Source organism: Chinchilla lanigera, unplaced genomic scaffold, assembly GCF_000276665.1.
Source record: "Chinchilla lanigera isolate Chin_1 unplaced genomic scaffold, ChiLan1.0 scaffold00019, whole genome shotgun sequence".
Classification (NCBI taxonomy): domain Eukaryota; kingdom Metazoa; phylum Chordata; class Mammalia; order Rodentia; family Chinchillidae; genus Chinchilla; species Chinchilla lanigera.
Window position 1 is genome coordinate 29,582,443 of NW_004955420.1, and position 21,584 is coordinate 29,604,026.

The following is a 21,584-nucleotide window of genomic DNA, read 5'->3' on the forward strand; positions in this document are numbered from 1 at the left end:
TGGTGTGTGAGTGGTGTGAGTGTGTGTGGTGTGTAGGTGGTGTGTGAGTGGGTGTGTGTGCTGTGTGAGTGTGTGTGGTGTGTGTGAGTGGTGTGAGTGTGTGTGGTGTGTGTGAGTGGTGTGAGTGTGTGGTGTGTAGGTGGTGTGTGAGTGGGTGTGTGTGCTGTGTGAGTGTGTGTGGTTTATGTGAGCGGTGTGAGTGTGTGTGGGTGTGTGGTGTGTCAGTGTGAGTGTGTGTGGCATGGGTCTCCCCAGCAGGGCGCTCACAGCTCTGACTGCATCTCCATCTCCATGGTGCTCACAGCTGAGCCAGCCGGGCAGAGCCGCTGAGGACGCTGAGGGCGCGTGCTGAACCAAAGACCACACACATGTGCAGATCCCCGGTCGCTGCCGAGCTGTCACCCTGATCATCTGCTGCCCCTGCTTTGTGCACCTGGTCTGTCTTGGCGTCCTGTGAGCGCGTCACATTAGTACACTTCCCAGAGAGGAGCCAGGACCGGGAGGTGCTGCCCATGGCCACTGAGCTGGGCCTGTGCCCTCACCGCCCTAACCCTGGATCTCACCCTGGGCGGTGCCTGGAGCCACAGCTGTGAACCACTTGCTGTCCCCACCCCAGTTCCAGAGGGGACGCGGGCCAGAGACCTGGCCAGGGCCACTCGGCTGCCGAGCAGCAAGACCCAGACCGGGACGACACTCGAGTGGACTCCATGCCCTGCCACCCCAGGCCTGCAGGGGCAGCCGTGCCCTGCGAAGGCCGCGTCTCACCTGACGGGTGGGCAGGTCCGGGGTGCAGGTGTTGGGGGCACACTGCTCCTCGGGGTCCAGGCGCGCCCTGCGCCACCGCCTGGCCCGCCAGTCCGCTGCATGTGGGGCGTCCTCAGGCTCGCTGCTGTCCGAGGTGTCCCCGCTGGCAGCCTGCGGGTTGAAGTTCACGTCCAGGTCACCCTGCAGGCGCAGCCTCTCGGCTGCGGGGCTCCAGGGGGCCTTCCTGGGTTGCCAGGAGAGCCTGGCTCGGCGCCTTGCATCCCGCGAGGAGCCTGCAGAGGACGTCTCAGAGTCGGAGCCCATGGCTTCGGGGTTGGGGGAGGCTCTTGCAGAGGGAGAGGTGGCTGGGGGGCCGTGCGCATCACCACGGGGCTGAAGGCACAGCTTGCTCAAGGCCGCACTCCAGCTGAAGTCCTCCTCGCTGTCGGAGCCCAGCTCCTCGTAAGCAGACGCTGCCCGGGATGGTGCCTCCAAGGTCAGCAGGGTTGCACTCTTCCGTGAGGCCAGCAGGCATGCAGGAGCTGCTGCGCCACCCTTCAGGGCCACCCAGTTCCCGTCGGGGCTCTGGAGAACGGCGGCTGCACCTGCGGGTGGGAAGTGGAGGTCAGCACGGAGGGCGGGGCTGCCGGAGTCCCCAGCCTGAGCTGTTCCTGGGGGGATGGGAGGGCCCAGCTGGGGGTGCGGGTCCCCTCAGCGAGGGTAGAGAGGAACCTGGGGCCCTTGGCTCCCCTAGGAATCACCCACCTCCCTCTGGAGGGTGAGCATGCTGGCTGTCTGACTCCAGGCCATGTGTACCCCGAGTCCTGTTTCCCGCTCACAGAGAGAGTAATTCCACCTCTCCCGTCCACCTCACTTCCACCCTGGGGCTCTCCCCGCATCCCAAGGCCTCAGAGGCAGGTGTGGGAGACTCCACAGCTCCAGGTCCTCCCCATCTGGAAAGGGTGGAGGCCCGGAGTGTGGCTATTCCACACAGCCCACAGAGGAGGATGAGGTACGAGCTAAGGTGAGGGCCTCTCGGAGGCCTCTGCCCTGGCAAACACAGGGCGGTGGGCAGGAGCGTCCTGGTGTGACTGTGGTCTGGCAGGGTTTGCACTGCACCTGGGGGGCCCTCAACTGGGCACCAGGGTGGCCTGTGTGCTGGCTGGGGACGGGACAGGTGCTTTGTGCTGCTCTGCTGAAGGCACCAGAAGTTCCTGCCGTGGCCTGGAGCAGGTGGAGGCACTCCAGCCTGTGCAGCCCTGGGAACCAGGGAGCGGTGTCTGGCTTCAGGTTGCCTGGGTGGGTGAGTGAGGAAGGCTTGGGGACACGGAGGGACCGTCCCCAGCCTGCCTGGACCCTGGCTCCAGGCCAGGGGCAGGACCCTGAGCCTGGGTCTCACCTCGTGCTACTTGGGCACGCAGGCTCCCACCCGCTGCCCCAGGATGGAGTGAGTGCGTGTGGCGGCTGTATCTAGGTGCCCGCGGCCTGTGCGGTCATGGGTGGGGCTTTGCAGAGGTGGTGGGGTCACGTGTGACGCTGGGATTACAGTGTGAGGGTTAAGCTGTGTGATCCCTAAACCAGTCCACTGGTTGGTTCGGCAACACCTGATCCCAGTAGCTTAGAGTATAAAAGGGCAGAAGAGGCTGCTCAGCACCCCGCCGGATTTGCTGTCTTCTCCCTGTCTGCCGTGGACGCTTGCTCCGCTGTGATGCCCCTCTGCTGTCCCGCCTGCCGTGGAGCCCCTGCAGACTGAGACCTCTACACACTGAGCCGAGGAAACCTTCTGTCCTCTTTGTCTCAGCAGGGGGAGAAGTGACTCAGCAGCTAGTGTGTCACCCCAGCTCGCCCTGGCTCTGCTGGCTTCAGAGATGTGACCGAGGCGACGCAGATGGTGGCCTAGGTCTGGCCTCTCTGAGGTCTGGAGACAGGAGCCCAGCTGGCCAGCGCCCACTGGCCCCAGACGCTCCCTCCTGCGCCAGCCTCTCTGCCACGGCCAGCCCAGGCCAGTTTCCAGACGTCCTCTTGTGCCCTCAGCAGACCCAGCCCCTCCTCCGCAGGCTGCTGGCCGCTCCTCCGTGACCCCTGCACGTTCTGGCTGACTGCGGTGACTGGGTCAGCTCCAGGTGACGAAACTGAGACAGGGCTGTCTCTGTACTGGAGGCAGATGAGCCAGTTTGTGCATGGAAATGTCTCCATGTCCAAGGCCTAGGAAGAAGCCCCACTCACAGCGCACCTGGGCGATCCCTTGAACCTGTTTCCCCTTTGGGTGAAAAGGGGGCAGCTAACACCTTGCTGGGTTGCTGGAGGGTGATGCAGGGTGCTCTGAGCAGACTCTGCCACCAGCTCCTTCCTGTGTCCACAGAAACGTGCCTGCCCTGGTGTCTCCAGGCGGATCCACCGCTGAGGTCCTCAGTGCCCGCGGCGGGCATGGCCCAGTCCTCTCCACTTGTGGCCTATCGTTGGGGGCACCGTGGCCGTCACCAGATGAGCTGCAGAGCTCTGGGGACTGCGCCAGCCTCATCGGCCCGCACTGTCTTTACCCTCTGCCTCGGATCCGGTCCCGGATGAGGGCTTAGCACCGTCACAGTGGCCTGCGCACCCCGTGCACCCGTGGGGCACAGGTGCAGCCATCGCAGTCACTGTCCGGTACTGTGCAGTGGCCGTGCTCCCCGACTCTGAGTCTGGGCAGTGGGCAGTCGGGCTGTTGCCGCCCTCCACCACTCACAGGCCTCCGTCCTAGGAAAGCAGGAGAGCGGCCGCCCTCCTGACCAGCAGCACCACCCCCCACGCAGCCCTTGGCCGCCAGTCCAGTGTGAGCAAGAGCCCACGTTCAGGGCAGCCCAGCCCCGTACCCAGGGCTCCGGGTGTCTCAGCCTGGGAAACACCCCCTCTCGGAGCTGCCCAGCTGCCGGGGGCTTGTTCTGGGACCTGGGCCTGACAGGTGGAGGCTCCGACCGAGCTCCCAGAACTCCTCAGGATGGGTCGTGTCTCCAGGCTCATGGTCCCAGTATCCTGCAAGGCTGCAGGTCCCACATCAGACCCCTCTTCTGGGGGAACCAGAGATACAAAGCCAACACTGGGAGGGTGCTGTTTCCGGAAGGAAGGAAGGAAGGGAGGGAGGGAGGAAAGAAGGTCCTTGGGATTATGAGGCACGGAGCCTGCTGCACGGCAGCTTCTGAACCTGCCCTGGACACCGTCGCCAGGGACATGCCTGGGCTTCTGCCTGAGGAGCGAGCAATGCAGGTTCTCGGGCCTCCCAAAGCTTTCATTTCATAGCCTAGGCCGTCTGCACCGCCTGCCTAGCCGTGAGGCCCTGGGGGATGGGCCTTGTGCACCTGCTCCTCTCGTCCAGCCTGGGCACAGAAGATGACTGAACACTGCCCAAAGGACTCAGAGCAGGGCCCGGCCTGGGCACGGGACGAGCCGGAACCTGGGACCTCAGTTTGAGTGCGTTGGAAACGTGGTCCTTGGACCTCGCCCCTAGTGTGGGCAGGTGAGGTCCCCACCCGGCCTGGCTCCTCTCTTCTGCTTGTGAGGCCCACTCTCCTCGAAGCAGCTGGAAATGGCTACTTCTGTCTCAGCAGAGCCCTGCCCTCCTTCCTGGCTCTGACAGCCAGCCCGAGTAGCCCGGGGCGTCGGCTGCCTTCCCGGATGCTGAGAAGCCTTCCTCCGCCGGGAGCCCTCATCGCTTCTTTACCAGATCTGGCTCCGTGGTGCACATGCTGCTCAGCAGGCCCCGGAGACAGCGCAGCGCTCTGACCTGTTTCCCCAATGCGCTGCCGTGCTGTGTACCCAGCAGATGCGGTTTCAGGGTCACAGCGTGAAAATGCCTCTGAGGAAGTCCAGGAGCTGCTGTGAGCGCTGGGCAAGCTGGAGGTGACCTTGCTGTGTGACCCAGGCTGCACTAAACACCGCTGACCCGCTGCTAGACAGCCTGAGGCGCTGACCTCGACTGACCTCCACCTGCGTCTGTCCTGCATTTCGGTAGAGGTGAGTGACACCTCTGTGAACGGGGTGCTTCCTGCTAAATGTGGCACTTCTTTCAAGACTCCAGGGTTGGCAGGGACATTTTGGAATGCCCAGGGCTGAACATCCCCCAGAAAGTCAGAAATTTTCTTCCTATGTGGCTTTTTATTTTAAATGTTCAACCTGAGATAGGCCAGAATGTTTGAGCAAAATCTTTTTTGTGCGATGCTACTGAATTAAGTGCATGTTTATATGCAGTTGGTATTAGCGCCTACTTTTACATCAATTTACGCACAAAAATGTTGTGAAAACAAAATTCCTAGCCAGGTGTGGTGGTGCACCAGTGTAATCCCAACACTGTAAGGCTGAGGCAGGCGGGTGCAAGTTGGAGTCCAGCCTGGGTCACTCATCACCTTAGTGAGACCCTGTCTCAAAATGAAAAAATGAAAGGGCCTGGCGCCATGGCTCAGTACTGAGGCCCCGGGTTCCATCCCCAGCACCGGGAGGAAAATCCCTTTGCGAATCACGCGGCATGATGACGACCCAGGTGAGTCACACCATGACACGGCCAGTCCTGCGGAAGTTTTCGTAACGCCCTCTAATGCCTCGCTCTGTGCGTCCGAATTCTGAGGTGCGGCCAGGGTTTCAGGACCAGCTCTGCCCACCTGAGCCGTGGTCCTGAGCAGTCACCTGACCTCACGCTCACCCGTGCCTTCCTCTGCCAAGCACTGTGGCGACAGTGCTTGGCGGTGCTCCGGGCGGAGCGAAGGCGGGGGCAATTGGGGGCGGGGCGCGGAGGACCCCGAGGCTGGGCTCCTGCGCAGGCCAGGTGCAGCCTGTGAGATTCTGGGGTCCTGCGGCGCCTCTGAGTCCTTTCTCCTCATCGTGTCGAGGGCCTATGAAGAGTGGACACCGATGCGCTGTGCAGCAGGGGCGAGAAAGGCACATCTAGAGATGTGCAAAACGCGTTCAAGACAAAATCCAAGCCACAGACATCACGAACACAGCGCGTGCTCCGGAATCGCCGTGACGCCAGCTCCATGGCGTCTGCCGCTGGGCAGCAAGGGCTGGTGAGGCGCGGTCCCTTGGGGAGGCTGCAGGGGAGAGCTCGGGACGCTCGGGCGCGTCTCGCGGTGCGGGGTGGCCACTGGCTCATCACTGTCCTTGCGGACGGGAACGCAGCGCTCCTCAGGGCTGCCTCTAGGATGGCTACCTTGCCGCGCATCTTTGCTGTCCTGAAAGGGGTCCGGGCCTCACACCCGAGGCAGGAGACAGCTCTTGTCCTCACCTGAGGACGCGCTGCGTGCCTGGCTTCCTTACACGGCCCCTGTGCTGGTGAGGACTGGGCAGGCCCGCACCGGGACACCCTCCGCGGACGGTCTCGGGTCCCAGGGCCGTCTTGGCCCACACACAGAGGCTGGGTGCTGGCGAGATGGAAGCTGCCTCCTCAGCTCTGTCCCTCCCTCTGCTGGCCGCATGTGGCACCCAGGGCAAATACCTCTGTCCTTCACAACTCGGGGCACGGCGCTGTACTGTGGGGCCTCAAAGGGGATGACTGGGTGGAGCACCTGACTGCTTGCTTCTGGTACGGCGCAGCAGGACCCTGACTCACACTGGGTTTCGAAAAGGACACCCTGAAACCAGGCTGTGCCGGGACCACACCTGGGGAGCTGCCGGTCCTGACGGCTGGCTTGGCGGCCCTGGCTGCATCGACGCTTCCCCTGGTCTGTGTGGCACTGGGGCCAAGGTGGGCCGTGGGGTGACGCTAAGGCACAAGAGCACAGCCCCTTCGGCAGCGCAAGGATCCCAGCCACACCCAGAGCCACTGCCTTGCTAGGGCCTCGTGGAGGACGCCCGGGAGGACGAGGCTGGCTGTACGCTGGGCTTCACTGCCCCCGGCTTACGCCACGCATCCAGGGAGCAGGCCGCGCTCACCCTCAGCCAGGGCCCTGAGAGCGTAACCGTACTTGTTCCGTCCAGCCCGTCCACGCTCCTCCAGCTGGGCAGGGCACACGGCTTCCCGGGACACTGCCTCCCCGCAGCCTCCAGGGAAACGGTCTTCTTGGTGTCTCCTCCGGGGAACAAGAACGCAGACTGGGACCTCTGTGGACAGAAGAGCAGGAAGGGATGAGCTGGTGGGGGGCAGAGCAGCTGCTGCAGAGAGGTGTGTGTACCACAGGCAAGTGTGCAGATGGCCCCTGCGTGTGCCACTGCATACAAGGCCCACCGTGCACGTGTGATGACACGAGTGAGCACAACTGATGATTCTCGTCATCGGCCCCATGGAGGCGATCACAGCGTCCTGGCTTACTGCCTGAGTCAGAGAAGGTATAGGAATTGCGTCACCTAAGGAGAAGCAGCGGGGGAGCCGGGTCCAGAGGTGGGAAATGCCCAGGGGACTCACACGTCTCTCACACACACACACATGCACACGCATGCACGCACGGGACTTTATCCGACCTAAAACCCTCACTTTGGCCTTTGCCATGACTGACAGAACTGTATCTTATTGTTGGCTGTTTTGGTCTTTCTGCCCTAAAGTGCTCTGGAGGGCCGGAGAAGTTGGAAGAGCCGCCCGCCCAGGCTCCCTGCCTCCTCCTGCGGGCTCGTCACCAGCAGCACCCTATCCTCTGCCTGGGACAAACGTGCTTCTTCCTGCCACCACAAGTGCTCAGGATGGGAGGGCTGGGCGCCGGCACGGGTGTGGACGCGGACCCAGGAGCCAGCTGTCTTGGGCGGGACATCGCTTCCGGACACCTTGGCCATGGATGCCCTCCCGGGACAGATCTGGGTCCTTGGCCTTGTGCTGCAGCCAGTAAAGGTACAGTGAGGACAGCCTGAGAAGTAGCACGCAGGGACAGACAGCAACATCCAGCTCCAGACGTGTGCGTGAGTGTTATGCTTCGGCTGGAGCACAGGCAAGGCTTTGCCTGCTGTGGATGGAGGTGTAACCAGCCGAAGAGGTGAGACAGACGGGGCTCAGGGCCAGGCACAGGGCCTAGGAGCGCAGACTCGGGCAGCTGGCTGGCTTTGCTGGCTCAGGCTCGGGCAGCACTGGAAGAAGCCGGACTTGGGGAGCCAACTTGAGGCCTTTGAGCCACGTTCCCAGGCTGTCTACCAGGTAAGCACAGCCAGCTGCCATCCGGCCTCTCACCGCTGGGCCACCAGGTGGTCAGCTTGGCCCAGCGGTGATGAGCTCTCTCTGAAGCAGCTCATGGGACTCAGTGTCCACCACATCCATTTCCAGTGGGCCACGTCCGGGGATGCCTGCTGACTGCGTCCTCCCCACACCTGGCTGGGGCCCTGGCCTCCTCCGTGGCTCTGTCCTTGCTGTCCTCTGCAAGCATCTGGCACCACTATTAGACTACAGAGCACCCAAGGGGGTGACATCCCAACCGCAGGAAGGACCGGTGCCGCTGCTGGGGTGCACGTGGGCTTGGGGACAGCCAGAGACTGGCTTTCAGCTGCTGGGTGTAACCGGGGAGGAAGAGCCACACGCCGCACCCGGAGGTCAGTCCCGTGGCTGACTGGGGAGCCAGGCCAGCAGGGCCAAGCGCGGGAGCCCAGCGTCTCCCCCTTCATTCCGCGAAGCAGTGGTGTTGAGTAGCCTTGAGGAGCAGCCTGAGGAGGGGCGGCGCCCACAGGCCGGGTCGGGCGCCGCCCCAACTCTCAGAGCCCCCGCGGGTGACCGAGTGCTCAGGCTGGGTGCCCCAGGGACCCAGGTGCATCCCGCTGCAGCCCCGTGCGGTGTGGCCACACACGACCGTCCACCCGGCTGCGACAGGCTGTGGTGTGACCATGGCCCACTGCAGCTCCGCGGACTCCGAGCTCCTCAGCCAGGGCGCAGTGGGCCGAGCACAGAGGACAGGTGGCCTGGGGGCTGGTGGCGGTGTGTGGCCTCGTAGCCTCACAGGAGCCAGCCTGACTCCGCTCCTGAGTGGCCCAGGAGATTCTTATGGTGATCACTGGGTCTGTGTTTAAATGGCACTTCTGGGGCTGGGGACGTAGCTCAGCGGCACAGTGCCTGCCTGGCAAGCACAAGGTTGTGAGTTAGATTCCCGGTACCGGAAAAGAACCGAAACAAAAGAAATGGTATTTCCATTTTCCCTTTGAAGAGTTCAGTCCACCTCGTGGGGATGTGCGTGTCTGCGGGGTGGTGGGGTCTGTGTGTATGGCACAGAAACCCTCCCCGCGCCCTCAAAGGTGGGTGGAAACCCAGCCCCTCCTGGGGCCAGCAGGAAGCTGGGATCTGTGCCTTGGGGGAGCGGGCAGAGGGGTTGCTCAGCGGAGGAAAGGAAACCATGCTGCGCAGGAGGAGCAGTGCCCTGGTGACCTCAGAGGCCCTGGCGGGTGTGGCCAAGTTTCTCCAGCATGAGACCCTGAGTTCTGACTCGTGGCCCTGGCTTGGCCACAGTTCCCTGTGGTGGCATAATAGCCCAGTAGAGGGCGCCACAGCCAAGCTTCAGTCACCAGCGTCCCAGCTCCTGGGCGGGAAGCCAGGGGACGCAGGCCTCCTTTGCTCTCCCCGGATCATGCCCTCTGTGCCGCCTTCCCGCTCTGCACAGTCCCCACTTTGCTTCCCTCCTCGTCTACCAGGAGGTCCATGAAAGACGCGGCAATGGTGGGGACTCTGGCCAGGGAGGACGGCGAGGCAGTGCCACAGCAACACCTGGCACCACAGCCCTGGCACCCCTGTGCCCCACCATGCTGATGGCGGGGCCCGGGCCGGGTCAGTGCAGGCTGCTCGTCTCGCTTGTGGGCTCTGGAGGTCGTGACCAGGCTAAGCTCTGCTTTCTCCTGTTCAGGGACCAGAGCCTGGCAGGGAGCGGGCGGGCTCTGCCCCAGGTGAGAGCGGGCATCAAGCCTCACTGCCCGGTGAGATCCGTCCTTCCTGGGCTGATGGGCACAGCGATACACCGAGTCCAGGTGGAGCGTGTGGCGTGCCCACAGCCCGTGCTGCGCAGTCGCCAGTGGCCTGGGCTCCATGCCCTGTGATCAACTGCCACATCCCACCTGGCTGGCAGCCGCGCTCGCCCTGGACCCCCGTGACTGTGACTGCCGTCCCCGTGGCGGGAAGGGCTCCGCCTGACCACATCTCTGAGCGAGCTCGTGAGCTGGAGCAGGAAGGGGACCTCGGCATGCAGGGTGGAAGGGCGGCAGGAGCAGCACGCCAGGAAGGGCTGAGTCGAAGCTCGATTAGTGCCCGCCTCAGGGTCAGGCAGAGATGGGAGCTCAGCCCAGTGCTCACACCATGATGAAAAGGCAAGTGCTTTCGTTCCAGCTGCGGCTCTCGCAGAGAGAGCACGGCGTGAGAGCAGAGACGGACAGGAGCAAAGACTGAGGGAATCAGAGGCCGCGAGACAGGGCCAGCCGGGGCATCAGTCATCGGCACTGCGTCACTGTCGTTACCAGCAGTGTCGACCTCGAAGGAATGCGCACCAGAGCCAGCAAGGTCAGAACCGGCCGGCGGCCTGCGGCCCGCAGAGTCCCCGTTTCACACACCGAAGCACCTGCGCCCACAGCCACCACACCCGCGGGAACTCGAAGGGACATCGTGCCGGGGCGGGAGAGAAGTCCTGGCTGAGGGAGCGGGGTCCAGTCTGAGGTCTGCAGTGGAGCCCCAGCCTCAGCCTGTAGGCTTCAAGTTCAAGAGGTCTGGGTCCTCAGGGTTTGGGGTCCTGACAGTTCGGGGCTCAGGCATTTTGGGGCTTTGCAGTTTGGGGTTCAGTGCGTTTGAGGTTCTGCGGGTTTGGGGTTCTCCAGGCTGTTTTCTGAGCTGCGGGTGCCTGGAGGCTGGGAGGAAGGAAGAGGCCACAGGGCCGGCTCCTGTGTGCCGGAAAGAAGTCTTCTTAAGAGGCCATGAAGGGGCCGCCCAAGCCTGCAGCCCGTGGGTGGTGCCAGGAAGTTTCTGAGCTGGGACCCAGTGCTTGAGCCAGGGCAGGGCACGCAGATGCGGGTCTAGGTGGGATGGGATGGGAGCAGCAGACAGGGAAGGGTCCCACGTTCTCTGAGGTCCCAGCTCGGTCCAGGGTCCCACGTTCTCTGAGGTCCCAGCTCGGCCTGTGGGCCCCTGCATCTCTGCGGCCCTGTGCTGTGCTAAGCTCTTCACTGTCTCCGGACAGTGCTCCGGAGGGAGGGGGCGACTGTGTCTGCAGCACGCAGCACAGTTGGCATGTGGGGTTCTCTAAGCTGAAGGTGTGGCCAGGGTGACAGAGGTGCTGGACCTCTGCTACATGCTGGAACCTGCAGCTGGGAGCCGGAGGACACAGGCCAGGACCTCTGCCCGGGGCTGGAGGCCGCCAAGCCCTCAGATCACCTCCTGAGGAAGCAGAGGATTCCCAGCTGGTGCAGGGCCAGCCGTGTGCCTGAGGAGGGGCCTGTCCACGCCTCCATCAGGGCCTCTTCTGCTCGGCGCGTCCAACAATGCCCGCACCACACTTACTGAGAAGTGAGAGAAATATCACCGATGGGCACACGCGGCGCCCGACCTGACCTTCCTCCCCCTGCAGACCAGCAGCAGACAGCTCAGGGCGCAGGTGCCAACAGCCACGAGGCAGGACGAGCGAGGCGGAGGGTGGCTGTGACCAGGTCTGCCCCCCTCAAGTCCTGATGCCTCATGGGTCCTGGTCCAGGCCCCTGTACCCCAGAGCAACAGGTGACAGGGAAGTCGCATGTGTGGGCAACCCTAGGGCACACAGAAAGTGGGCTTCTTCCACCGATGCCCTGTGGGGGCATGGTGGGGTTGCACTGGGCCCTAGGTTGCGGTAGGAGCGTGTACAGGCCGGGACCCTCAGAGCTGCCCTCAGGCCAGATCTTATCCCCGCAGTTTACAGACAGGAAGCCAAGGGTGTTGGGGCCACAGAACCCTCCGGGCCACCACCTCCTTCCTGGGAGTGGCAGCTCGGGCCCCAGGAGCTCCACGTGCCTGACCCCAGCTCAGTGAGCCTGGGCCGCCGAGGCCCGGGGCTGCCGCCGCTCACCCTGACGGCTCCTGGGAAACTCTTTGGGCCTTCCCAAGTGCAAGGCGCAGGCAGCAAGCGGCCTGAGCTGGGTGGAAGGACTGGGTGGAAGGACAGGGTCCAGGGGGACCTGTGCCTGGCCCTGTCAGAAGCCCCACGGGGGAGCTGGTCCCAGCCCGGACCCCGCAGCCCTGCAGTCCCTGACCCGCGTGTAACTGAGCCCAGTCAGGGGCAGCTCTGCCTCCTTCTGCTCCTTGTGGACTGGGTCAGCATTCTGGAGAGCAGGGAGCGGCCTGCGCCGGGCGCCGAGCACACAGCAGCTGCAGGGCAGGCGGACGGCGCGGGCGCGGGCAGCCTGAGTGGCTGGGTGCACTGTGCAAGTTCAGAGCAGCCACCAGGGCACCCGTCGGCCCAGGTGAGGAGATTGGCCTGCAGTGGGGTCCCGCGTGCTGCCCTGCACCCCTCCGCCTCCCCAAGGGGGACACGCCTGACCTGCAGCTGCGGGGAACAGCTCTGCCTGCCCGCCGGCCTCGGGCTTCTGGGTGGGGACCGTGCTGCGACCCCAGCTCCCGCAGCATCGGAGCCGGCTCCGGCGGCCCTGCACTGAGGTGGCCTGTCCTGACCACCTGCGCAGGGGAGCCCTGGGGCTGAGGGGCGGTGACCACGTTCCTGCTGGCCACCGTCCGTGCTGGCAAAGCCATTTGCAGTGGGCATGGGCCGCCTGCACAGGGCACTGTCCCAGGGATGGCTCTCGATACACAGCTCAGCATCTTGCCCTGGTGTCCTGGCCCAGGCCCCGCGGGTCGCCGGCCTTGCCATTGTCCTGTCCGCTCCCCTGCGCCCACCATGCCCCTCCACGCCCACACTGCTCCTCCGTCCCATCAGCGCGGGGCCATCTCTGCAGGGCCGCAGGACTCACCCAGAGCGCTGCGGGTGCCCTGCGGTCTCCCAGAGGTGCCGTGCCGCCCTCGTCCCTGGCCTTTGCGCTGCGGCCTCGTGGCTGCGGCCATGTGGGCTCCTCCTCCGGGGTCTGCTCGCTCCTGCTCTTCTGTTTCCTTATGATCTGGGGTGGAGACGTCAGGGTTACTGTGAGGCCCTGGGGTGCGGGGGCCAGGCGCAGCGCTGTGTTTCCAGCAGGGAGCTCAGCCCCGAGGGACGCAGCCTGTGACAAGCGGCAGGCCAGCACGGCAGCTCCCCCAGTGTGCACTGTGTTGCACTTCTTGAGTGCCAAGGCCTGCGCCACCGATCCCACCTGACACCGGGAGACGCCACACACACCACCGTGACGCTCAGGGAAGGGTGGCGCAGGCGTCTACAGTGCTGGCCAGCACAGACCTGTGTGCGGGTGAGATGAGCGCACAGCCGGAGGGGCTGAGGGCCTCGAGGAGGCAGCGCAGGCAGGGCTTTGCCTGCTCACCACGTGCACCCAGCCAAGGCTCAGCACACGGCACACTCGCATCTTCCTTCCTGGTGGCCACGTCTGCAGACGAGGAGCCTGCCGAGGGACGCGTGGGGGCCGACTCTAATCCTCTCCTGAAGTGGACGTTGCGCCCACCAAGTGCCCCACCAGGCTCTCCTGCATGCCACGGACCTCAGAGGACGCCTGGGGCCTACGAGCGCAGTCAGCCCTCCCCCGGCCTCGGCCAGTCCTGGCCGCAGGCTCTGCTCTGAGCTGCCCCGCACCAGCCCACACCCCTACCTTCCGCAGGATCGTGGCAGCCAGCTCCTCGGTGAGCTCTTCTCGGTGGTCCCGCAGGTACGTGGCTTCGTTCTGCTTGTCCTGAGGGGGGAGAGGGTGGAGGGGACATGGTCAGTGCTGCCCCGGGGGTCTCTGCCCTGCACAGGTGGCCTGCCCTAGGATAGGCTGCTGGGACCTAACCCCGTCCCCCGGCCGCCTGCTGGCCGGGAACTCCCCCAAGGGCCTACCAGGCTGTCCCCGTGGGCTTCCGCCTTGGAGATGGCTTCCTCGATGGCCTCCTCCGCCACGCGCAGGGCTACGGCCAAGGTGTCCATCATGCTGTGTCCTGGCAGAAGGCAAGATGCACGGAGCTTTCTAGATGATGAGGCGAACAGCACCCGCCTGCGGCCCCTCTGCTCCAGGACATGCTGCAGACCACTCTGGCGGCAGAGGGGTCCCCTCCTCCCCACCTGCTCGCCCCCAGCCCAGACACTGTTACTCGTGATTCTTCCTGCCGCTTCTGTTTTCATCCCCACCCTCTGGTCCTGCATGCTACTGAGACGTTCCGGGACGAGGAGGCAATAACAGCTGTCCACCCGCCCTCTCGGGAAAGCCTGGGTCTTGCTGTGAGCGTGCATAGCATCACTGCGATGACAGATCCTAAGGATGCTGTGCAGCGATTTAATGCAAACACGAAATCCACAGGAGAAGATGTGAGGCCATAAAACGCTATCAACAACATGGCCAGCCTCACAGGGTGACCGCGGGCCACCCCAGCCCAGGGCTTCTCACGCCCTCAGCCTGGCTGCCCAGCAGTCCCGGAGCAGGCGCCGTGTGGGTGCTGCTCACAGGTGGTGGATTCATTCGAGGCACAGAGGGCCGGGGAACTCGCCAGGCCACAGTGAGACCAAAAGAGAGCTGGGCTCTGAGCTCTGTGCCACCTCCAGCGTCCTGGATTTCTGACCACAGTGTGGAACGACCCGAGCCACCGTGGGCTCCAAGCACGGCCGCTGCACTGCTAGTGAACAGTTTGTCGTATTTCTGCAGCTGGTGCCAGGTGGGAGGGGGCGCCCACCTCACAGCTCTTCTGCAGGGACGGTGGCTCTGGAGCTCAGAGGAGGGTCCCTACCCCCAAGGTGCAACAGTCCACCCTTCCTGGGGGCTTGCTCCTCTATCCCAGCCCCGTGGTGGGCACTGTGGGCCCTGTATGCCCAGGCTGCCGGTGAATCCACGCCCGGGACACACACCCAGGTGCACCATGATTCACCAAGTAGCCAAGAAAAGAAGGGCCGGGTCCGCTGGAGACCACACGTGGAGGAGCAGCTGCATCCAGGGTAAGCGATGGGGCTGGGCCCATCCTGCTCCCCCACACTCAGGCCTGAATCCCGGGCGCCTTACCTTCTGACTGCCGGTGAAAGGTGGAGTCACTGCCCGAGATGCTTCTGTCATTCTCCAGGTGGGACTCAAAAAAGCTTCCTCCTGGTGGGGGAGAGGAGAGAGAGAGAAAGGAGAGAGGAGAGAGAGAGAAGAGCAGAGGGGGGAGAGAGGGAGGGCAGAGGGAGGGAGAGTATTACCAAAGGGCTTCTCGAGCACCTGCAGACCCGAGCCCCTCTGATCAGCTCAGCCAGGCACACAGGTCCAAACAGGCTGCAGCCCCTTGGGCCCCGCAAGGACGCCCCAGTCTTTGCTGTCATTCTCCTCCTCACACTGACTTCTGTCACCCCGACTTCCTCCAGGCCTTCTGCATGGTCTGTACCCTGTGCCCCTCGTGCTGGGAGCCGGGTGCCAGGAGAGATGAGGCTGCTTGGGGGGATGCTGTGGGGAGCTTGGCCCAGCACGCCCCCTTGCTCTCCCTGCCTCTCTGGGACCTTCTGCGAGGCGACCCTGTAGGACGTCCCCCCAGAGGCCAGGGCAGCCTCAGAGCTCCCAGCCTCCAGGCCCTAGCCTTCCTGTCCACCACAGCCTCTGTGACCTGCGGAGCAGATGGCTGGGCTGCGCTGAGGCACCGTGGGGCCCAGGAGAGCGGGGACTGAAGTCTGGAGCTGGGCCTACAAGCGGCAGTCCGGCGTGGGGCCCTGCACAGGACTCTGCCTCTCTCCAGCCTGGCTGCTGTGCTGGGAGCAGGAGTATGTGCTCCTCTCCTGTTGCGCGACTGGCCGTTCATCTGCTTCCACGTCTCTGTTCTCTTTTGCGGAGAAGAGCCGCGTGCTGCAGCCAGAAGGAACCATGCGTGTGTCCACCTTCCAGGGCTCCGGCTGCGAGGAGCAGTCACCAGGGCCTCCCCCGAGGTGGGGACTCTCAGGTTCTGTCCCCACACCGATTCATTCACTGTGCTCTCCTGAGGTGGGACCGACGCCCGTTACCTTCTGAGTCGCCGCATTTCAGTGCCCTGGGAGCAAGGGCACATCAGGTGGCTCAAAACCAAAACCCCGAATCCCCAAACCGGCTGCGGGTGAAGAACCTGCTTGAGGGAACCCAGGGAACAGGTGGGAACCGCCATGCTTCAGCTCCACGAGGGGCAAATGCCCTCAACAGGCCATTGGGCCGTCCCCGCGACCCAGGGGCACCACGGCATTCGCGGGGCAGAGTCACTGTGCGCCTGCCCTGACAGCCCAGCCACCCGGCAGGCTTGAGAGTCTCGTGGGAGGAGATGGCAGCGCCAGTCTCCAGAGACATGGCTGGTCAGGAGACTCTCAGCGGGGTGATGGCGCCTAGGAAGGAGATGCTCAGCGGAGAGGCTGAGCTGGCAGCAGGCTGGGGTGGGGGTGGGGAGCCCTGGGTGGAGCGGACGCGGCACAGAGCCCCAGGGTGGGACCAGCAGTAGGTCCCTGGGCTGCCGCCACACTTGCACGTGCCTGAGTTTCCCTCACAGCTTGCAGGACTCACCCCGCTTTGCAGAATAGTGCCTCTGTGCTTTTGCAGGCGGGAGTGCCATGTCACAAAGTGCCCTGTCTGCCGTCTCCAAGTTTACCGGCAGAATCTCGGTTTAAATGGAGACACCAATCACTTTGCAACAGTCAACTCTCATTTCCATGAGGTGTCTCAGCACGCATGGGACGCTTTTAGGATCGTGCCACTCCCAGGACACAGACAGACAGGCTCTGAGCCAGGCTCTGGGAACACAGAAATAAAGGAGCCGCCACCTGCATGCCACAGCGTGCGGGAGAGGCCAGCAGTAACGTCCCAAGTCCCCAGAGCACGGCAGCCAGCGCTGGCACCGAGGGCAGAGGAAAGGCGTGGTGGTCACTGCGGGCAGCGCCCAGACCTCCCTTCCGGGCCATGCCCCCAGCCAATGCCCTTCTTCCAAGCTGGCAAACAGCACCTCACAGCCTGCAGAGTGCTCGGGCACGGCGCCACATCCCCACACGGCTGAGAGGAGGGGTCAGGGTGCGTCCACGCCGCAGGGTCCTCACACCGTCTGCTGCCCCTCAGTTTGCATTCAGTGGTGATGAACTTCTGTATTACGCTCTGCGACGCAGAGGGGTGGGCAAGGTGGACCGAGGGCTCAGGAGCGAAGGGGTGTGGGGATGGACAGGCGAGTTGGCTTATTCTGGGATCTCTGAGCTCTTTTTGGGCCAAAAAACTACTGTTAACAGCATATGTTTTAAGTTTGCTTCTTTTCTTTTTTGTCTCCATTTCCAGAGGAAAATCTTTAGAAAAATCGACGAAGAGAATGTAGAAATCGAGTGCGGAAGCCATCAGTGCTGCGGGCTGGAGGGAGGCAGGGGAGCTGCGCTCTCAGCTGCAGCTTCCGGAGTCTGAAAGATGAGGGTTCCACAGCCCCTGAGAACCCTGGGGATTCTCCACACTTGTTGCTGCAGCCTACTTTCCTGGTACCTGAGCAGCTGGTGCATTTCTAGATCAGACGCAAAGCCCTTACTGAGAAAACAACGGAAAATAACGGCGGTGCAAAGCTCCAAGTGAGACGGGAGGCTTCTCCCACCCTGATAGCCATGACACCGAGCATTAGCCTGCGGCAGCTGCCCAATAGAACTGTCAGCCCACCAAGGACATGGCTCCTCTTTTGACCACTACTTCCTCCCGCTGGCCGAGGTGAGGGGACCACAGACAGCCCCCTCATGCTGGTGACTGGGCCATCTTCAGGGCAAAGGCCCCATGTCTGCCAGCACTGACACGGTTTCCTTTCCCCATCACACGGGGCTCTGGGCCTGGGAAGAAAGCTTCGGGGTGGGAAGACCAGGAGAAGGGCGCTCTTCAGCGTGCAGGCCGGGTCTCTCCTCACCAAGCCCCATGATTTCCAGTCCTCCTCACCAGGGCATGGTGAGTCTTTCATTTCTAAATACCCACGATTGGCTGGAATATTTTGATCTTCCTGGTTCCGAACACATCAGCGTGAGCCAGTCAGGATGCTGGAGGCCAGCGAGTCCAAACCAAGCACAGGCTCTTGTGCCCAGGCTTTTGTTTCTGCTCCTCACTAGCACTGACACATAAGGAAATTCCTGTCCTAGGCGAGTATGCCCAGGGTCCACGTCTTCCCCATCCGCCCTTTCTCCACCCTGCCAGCCATCAAAGACCCCAGAGCTGCAGGCAGAGGGTACCTAGGACATCAGAGCATGCGCCGGACTCCAGCCGGTGCTTGCGGTACAGGTTCTTGAGGACCTTGGCACTGCCGAAGCGCTTGAAGCGGCTCTTCACGTTGCTGTAGAACCACTCCAGGGACTGCGTCCTCAGGAGCCTGCGGAGACAGGAGGAGACAAGGGGAAGATGGAGTTGTTTAGTGGTAGGCTGCAAAGCTAACATGGTGCGCTGCACATCCTCCATTCAGATGTGAGTTCACTTCTCAGCCCCTCTAGTCTGCACCGGCCTCGAGACTGATGCAGAGAGTGGTGGACACCATGGGAGTTCTGAGCCTCTGCCTCCTCCATCCTGGAGCCCCGCACCCTGGAACCACGCGAGTGATGAGCCCAAGCTGGCTGCTGGCTGCGAAGGACACTCGGCCAGTTGCCTTTCCATCCCAGTCCAGCAAACAGCAGGCCGGCGAACGATCACCATTCTAAGCCACCAAGTTTTGGGGAGTTCATTAAGCAGAGAAGTTGACTGACACGTGTTAGTAGTGCGCTTATGTTTGACCCTCTTCCTGCACTGTTGTTTTTTTTTTTTCCTCCGGTACCGGGAACTGAACTCACGACCTTGCGCTTGCTAGGCAGGCGCTTTGCCGCTGAGCTAAATCCCCAGCCCCCCTGCACTGATGTTTTTAATCCGGCTTGGGAGAATAAAAAGCACAAGTGAGGCAGTGCAGCTTCCAGCCTCCCCTCCACCGGCTCCCAGCATTGAGGGGAAGCGGCTCCTAGCTGGTGCTCAGGGCCTGCTGTGCACCAACAGATCTTCCCTCCGCACCTGGTAAGGACTGTTTTAAGGCCCTCGCACTTGAAGGACAGATTCTGTCCTTACTTACAAGGTTTGTGATGATACACACTCATTTTAGAAAGTCCAGGAATAACGGCATCCAGACCCATGCAGGAACAAGCAGATGCAAAGCTCCCCTCCCTCCCAGCCCGGGACGCTCACGCTACAGAGAGGAAGCAGCCTCCAAAGTGAAGGATCGGAGCCTTTGACGGACTTCCGGAAAACTGAAGGTGGTGTAAAGAGCAAGGTCATTCTCCACAACAGAGATCGGGACTTTCCGGCTGAGGGCCCAGTTCTGAGCTGCTGATTCAGAGAGCAGGCGGGTGACAGTGTGTCCAGAAAGGCAACAGCGGCTGTGAAGACCACAGTGGGCCTTGGGGGCCCCTCAGCTTTTCCATTCTGCTCTCAAGCAACTGGGCCCTCTGCCCACGGTTGATTGGTCCTAGGCCAGAACCAGCCATTTTCTACTGAGATTGGGCCATCCACGGGGGGAGGCGGGACTTCGGCTGATGTCGTGCGGTGAGCGCCTGGTTGGCACTGGGGGCACAGGAACTGCTCACAGACCTTGCCAAGCCTGTAGTCACCTGCCCAGCTCATAAACCTGGGGCACTTGGTCAGCCCCTCTCCCCAAGCCTGTTTCAAAGAAGAAGCTACTAGAAAGACTACTCACCAGCAGAGAAGGCCTGTGCTGGCCACCTTTATTAATCAAGTAAACAGTTTCCCCAAAAATACAGATAGCAAGGATCACCATGTTCTTAAAACAACCAACGGCGTAAGAAGGAAAGGCCACTAGAAACCAACAATACAAAAGGCAAATAAATGTAATTCAGTATACTGAAAATAACTTAAATTCTAATTAATACCAACAGTGTGGAGATTTCTCAAAAAAACTAGGATTAGAGGTCCCACCTAACCCAGCTATTCCCCTTCTGGGTATTTTTCCAGAACTGAAAACATCATACCACAGTGATATATGTGCACCCCTGTTTACAGCAGCACAATTTGTATAGAGAGGAATGGATAAAAGAGATGTGGTATTTTTATACAATGGAGTATTACTCAGCTATAAAAAAGATAAACTCGAGGCTTCCAGGTAAGTGGATGCAGCTAGAGACCATACTCATAAGTGAAATAAATCAGACCTGCATGTGTGAACACTGTATTGTCTCACTAGTGTAAGAACCTGAAACAGTAAATAAAACCCAAAAGGGCCAGGGATATAGCTCAATGACACAAGCACCTGCCTGGCAAGCTCAAGGTCCTGAGTTTGATTCCTGGTACCAAAAAAAACATAAATAAATAAAATAAAATCCAAAAGGTACAACAGAGATTGTGAAAGGGAAACAAACTGCTCAAAGGTAAGGAATAACTGGGATGAAGGAAAGGAGACAAGAAAGAAGGGAAAAATATATGTATATACAAAGATAGCTGGGATAATTGTACTGCTGATGTCTACTGGTTTATTGAAAGGAACAGTTAATGCTTAAAGTTTTTTTTCTCTTTAATTTTTTTGACCAATTTTGCATGCTTATATCTGGTAATATGAACAACTAATTTGAAGACAACAATATACAACAACCACTGTTCAATTCCTGTATCTTGTTTAGTAAAATTCTGTATAATTTCTAATGTTTATTATTTTTTATTCTCTTTAAAAATATTTTAAAAAGACTAGATCCATACAGTAGTCTAGGACGATGTGAAATACAAGTTATCAGGAATAATAAATAATGGAAACTAGCTTGTTAAATTTTTTATAGATCTAAAAGTTAAAATCAAGATACAATACAAAAGTTCCAGAATATACAATGAGAAACAAAAGGATGGGATATATGATAGAAAGGAGACATGTAGAATCATTTCAGGGGGTTCAGCATTTAATAAGGTTCCAAAATAGGGGAAAACATCATGGATGAGGAGAAAGACCCAATCAAAGACATAATAGAAGAAAATTTCCCTAAATTAAGAAAGGTAAACACATTTTAGTTAAAAACGTCAACCAACTGCCAAGCAGAATAAACAAAATACAAAGCAAAATAAACAAATCCACCCAGATTCATCTTCATAAAAGTCCAGATCCTTTTATCTCCAAGATAATGAATCCATGGGGATTCCAGGTAGGAAAAAACGGTATTTTAAAAATGAACAATAAGAAGTATCAATGAGCGCTGGAATACAGCACTGCATGCGCTAAGCCCCCAAAAGAAATGAATTCTACGCTCTACCATAGAATTCTACCTCAGAATTCTATGCTCCGCCTAACCATCCTCACCGGAAAACGAAACACATATTTTCAGGCACACACTCTCAGAAAGTTTGTTTTCTTTCTTTTTTGGTTTTTTTCTGGTACCAGGAATCGAACTCACGACCTTGCGCTTGCCGGGCAGGCGCTGTGCCGCTGAGCTAAATCCCCAGCCCCAGAAAGTCTGTTTTGTGAGAAAGGAAATTCCCAAGCCACGCTCCAGGTGGGGAAAGGAAAGCCGTCCCGGGGACGCGCCTGGCGGGACACAGGAAGAGGGCGCCGCTGCGGACCACGGCGTGCGGGCGACGCCGGCCCCGGTGTGAGCAGGAGGCCCAGGGCAGGAGGAGCGGGGGAGACGCGCCTGCCTCGTCCCGGGAATAAGAGAAGACGACGGAGACCGCTGGGGAAGCGAGGCCCAACTCCAGAAGCAGCGCGGTGCAGCGCGACCTCCAGCTAGAAGAAGCTGACGGCAGGGAGCAGTCCCGGCGGGGAAGCGCCCTCACCCGCGGCCACCCCATGCCCCGATCCTCGCGGCGCTGATCACAGAGCGCATCTGCGGGCGGGCGCTGCGTAGCTCCGCCCCCTCGGCACGGGCGCGGCGCGGTCCAGGCTGCGGTGCGGAGGGGGC

At 60.9% G+C, this 21,584-nt stretch overlaps 1 protein-coding gene across 2 annotated transcripts in view; it reads right to left on the reverse strand.

Moving 5' to 3' along the window:
- The window catches only part of Myrip (myosin VIIA and Rab interacting protein), a 155,168-nt gene that overhangs the window by 39,964 nt on the left and 93,620 nt on the right, over positions 1-21,584 (reverse strand). For both annotated transcript variants that reach the window (XM_005383581.2, XM_013513586.1), the window contains exons 4-10: positions 17,907-18,043; positions 14,746-14,826; positions 13,596-13,693; positions 13,369-13,449; positions 12,589-12,732; positions 6,678-6,813; positions 766-1,349 (exon numbers count right to left, since the gene is read on the reverse strand). In XM_005383581.2, the coding sequence (XP_005383638.1) occupies positions 766-1,349; positions 6,678-6,813; positions 12,589-12,732; positions 13,369-13,449; positions 13,596-13,693; positions 14,746-14,826; positions 17,907-18,043 (1,261 nt within the window). The remainder of the gene's footprint in view (positions 1-765; positions 1,350-6,677; positions 6,814-12,588; positions 12,733-13,368; positions 13,450-13,595; positions 13,694-14,745; positions 14,827-17,906; positions 18,044-21,584) is intronic.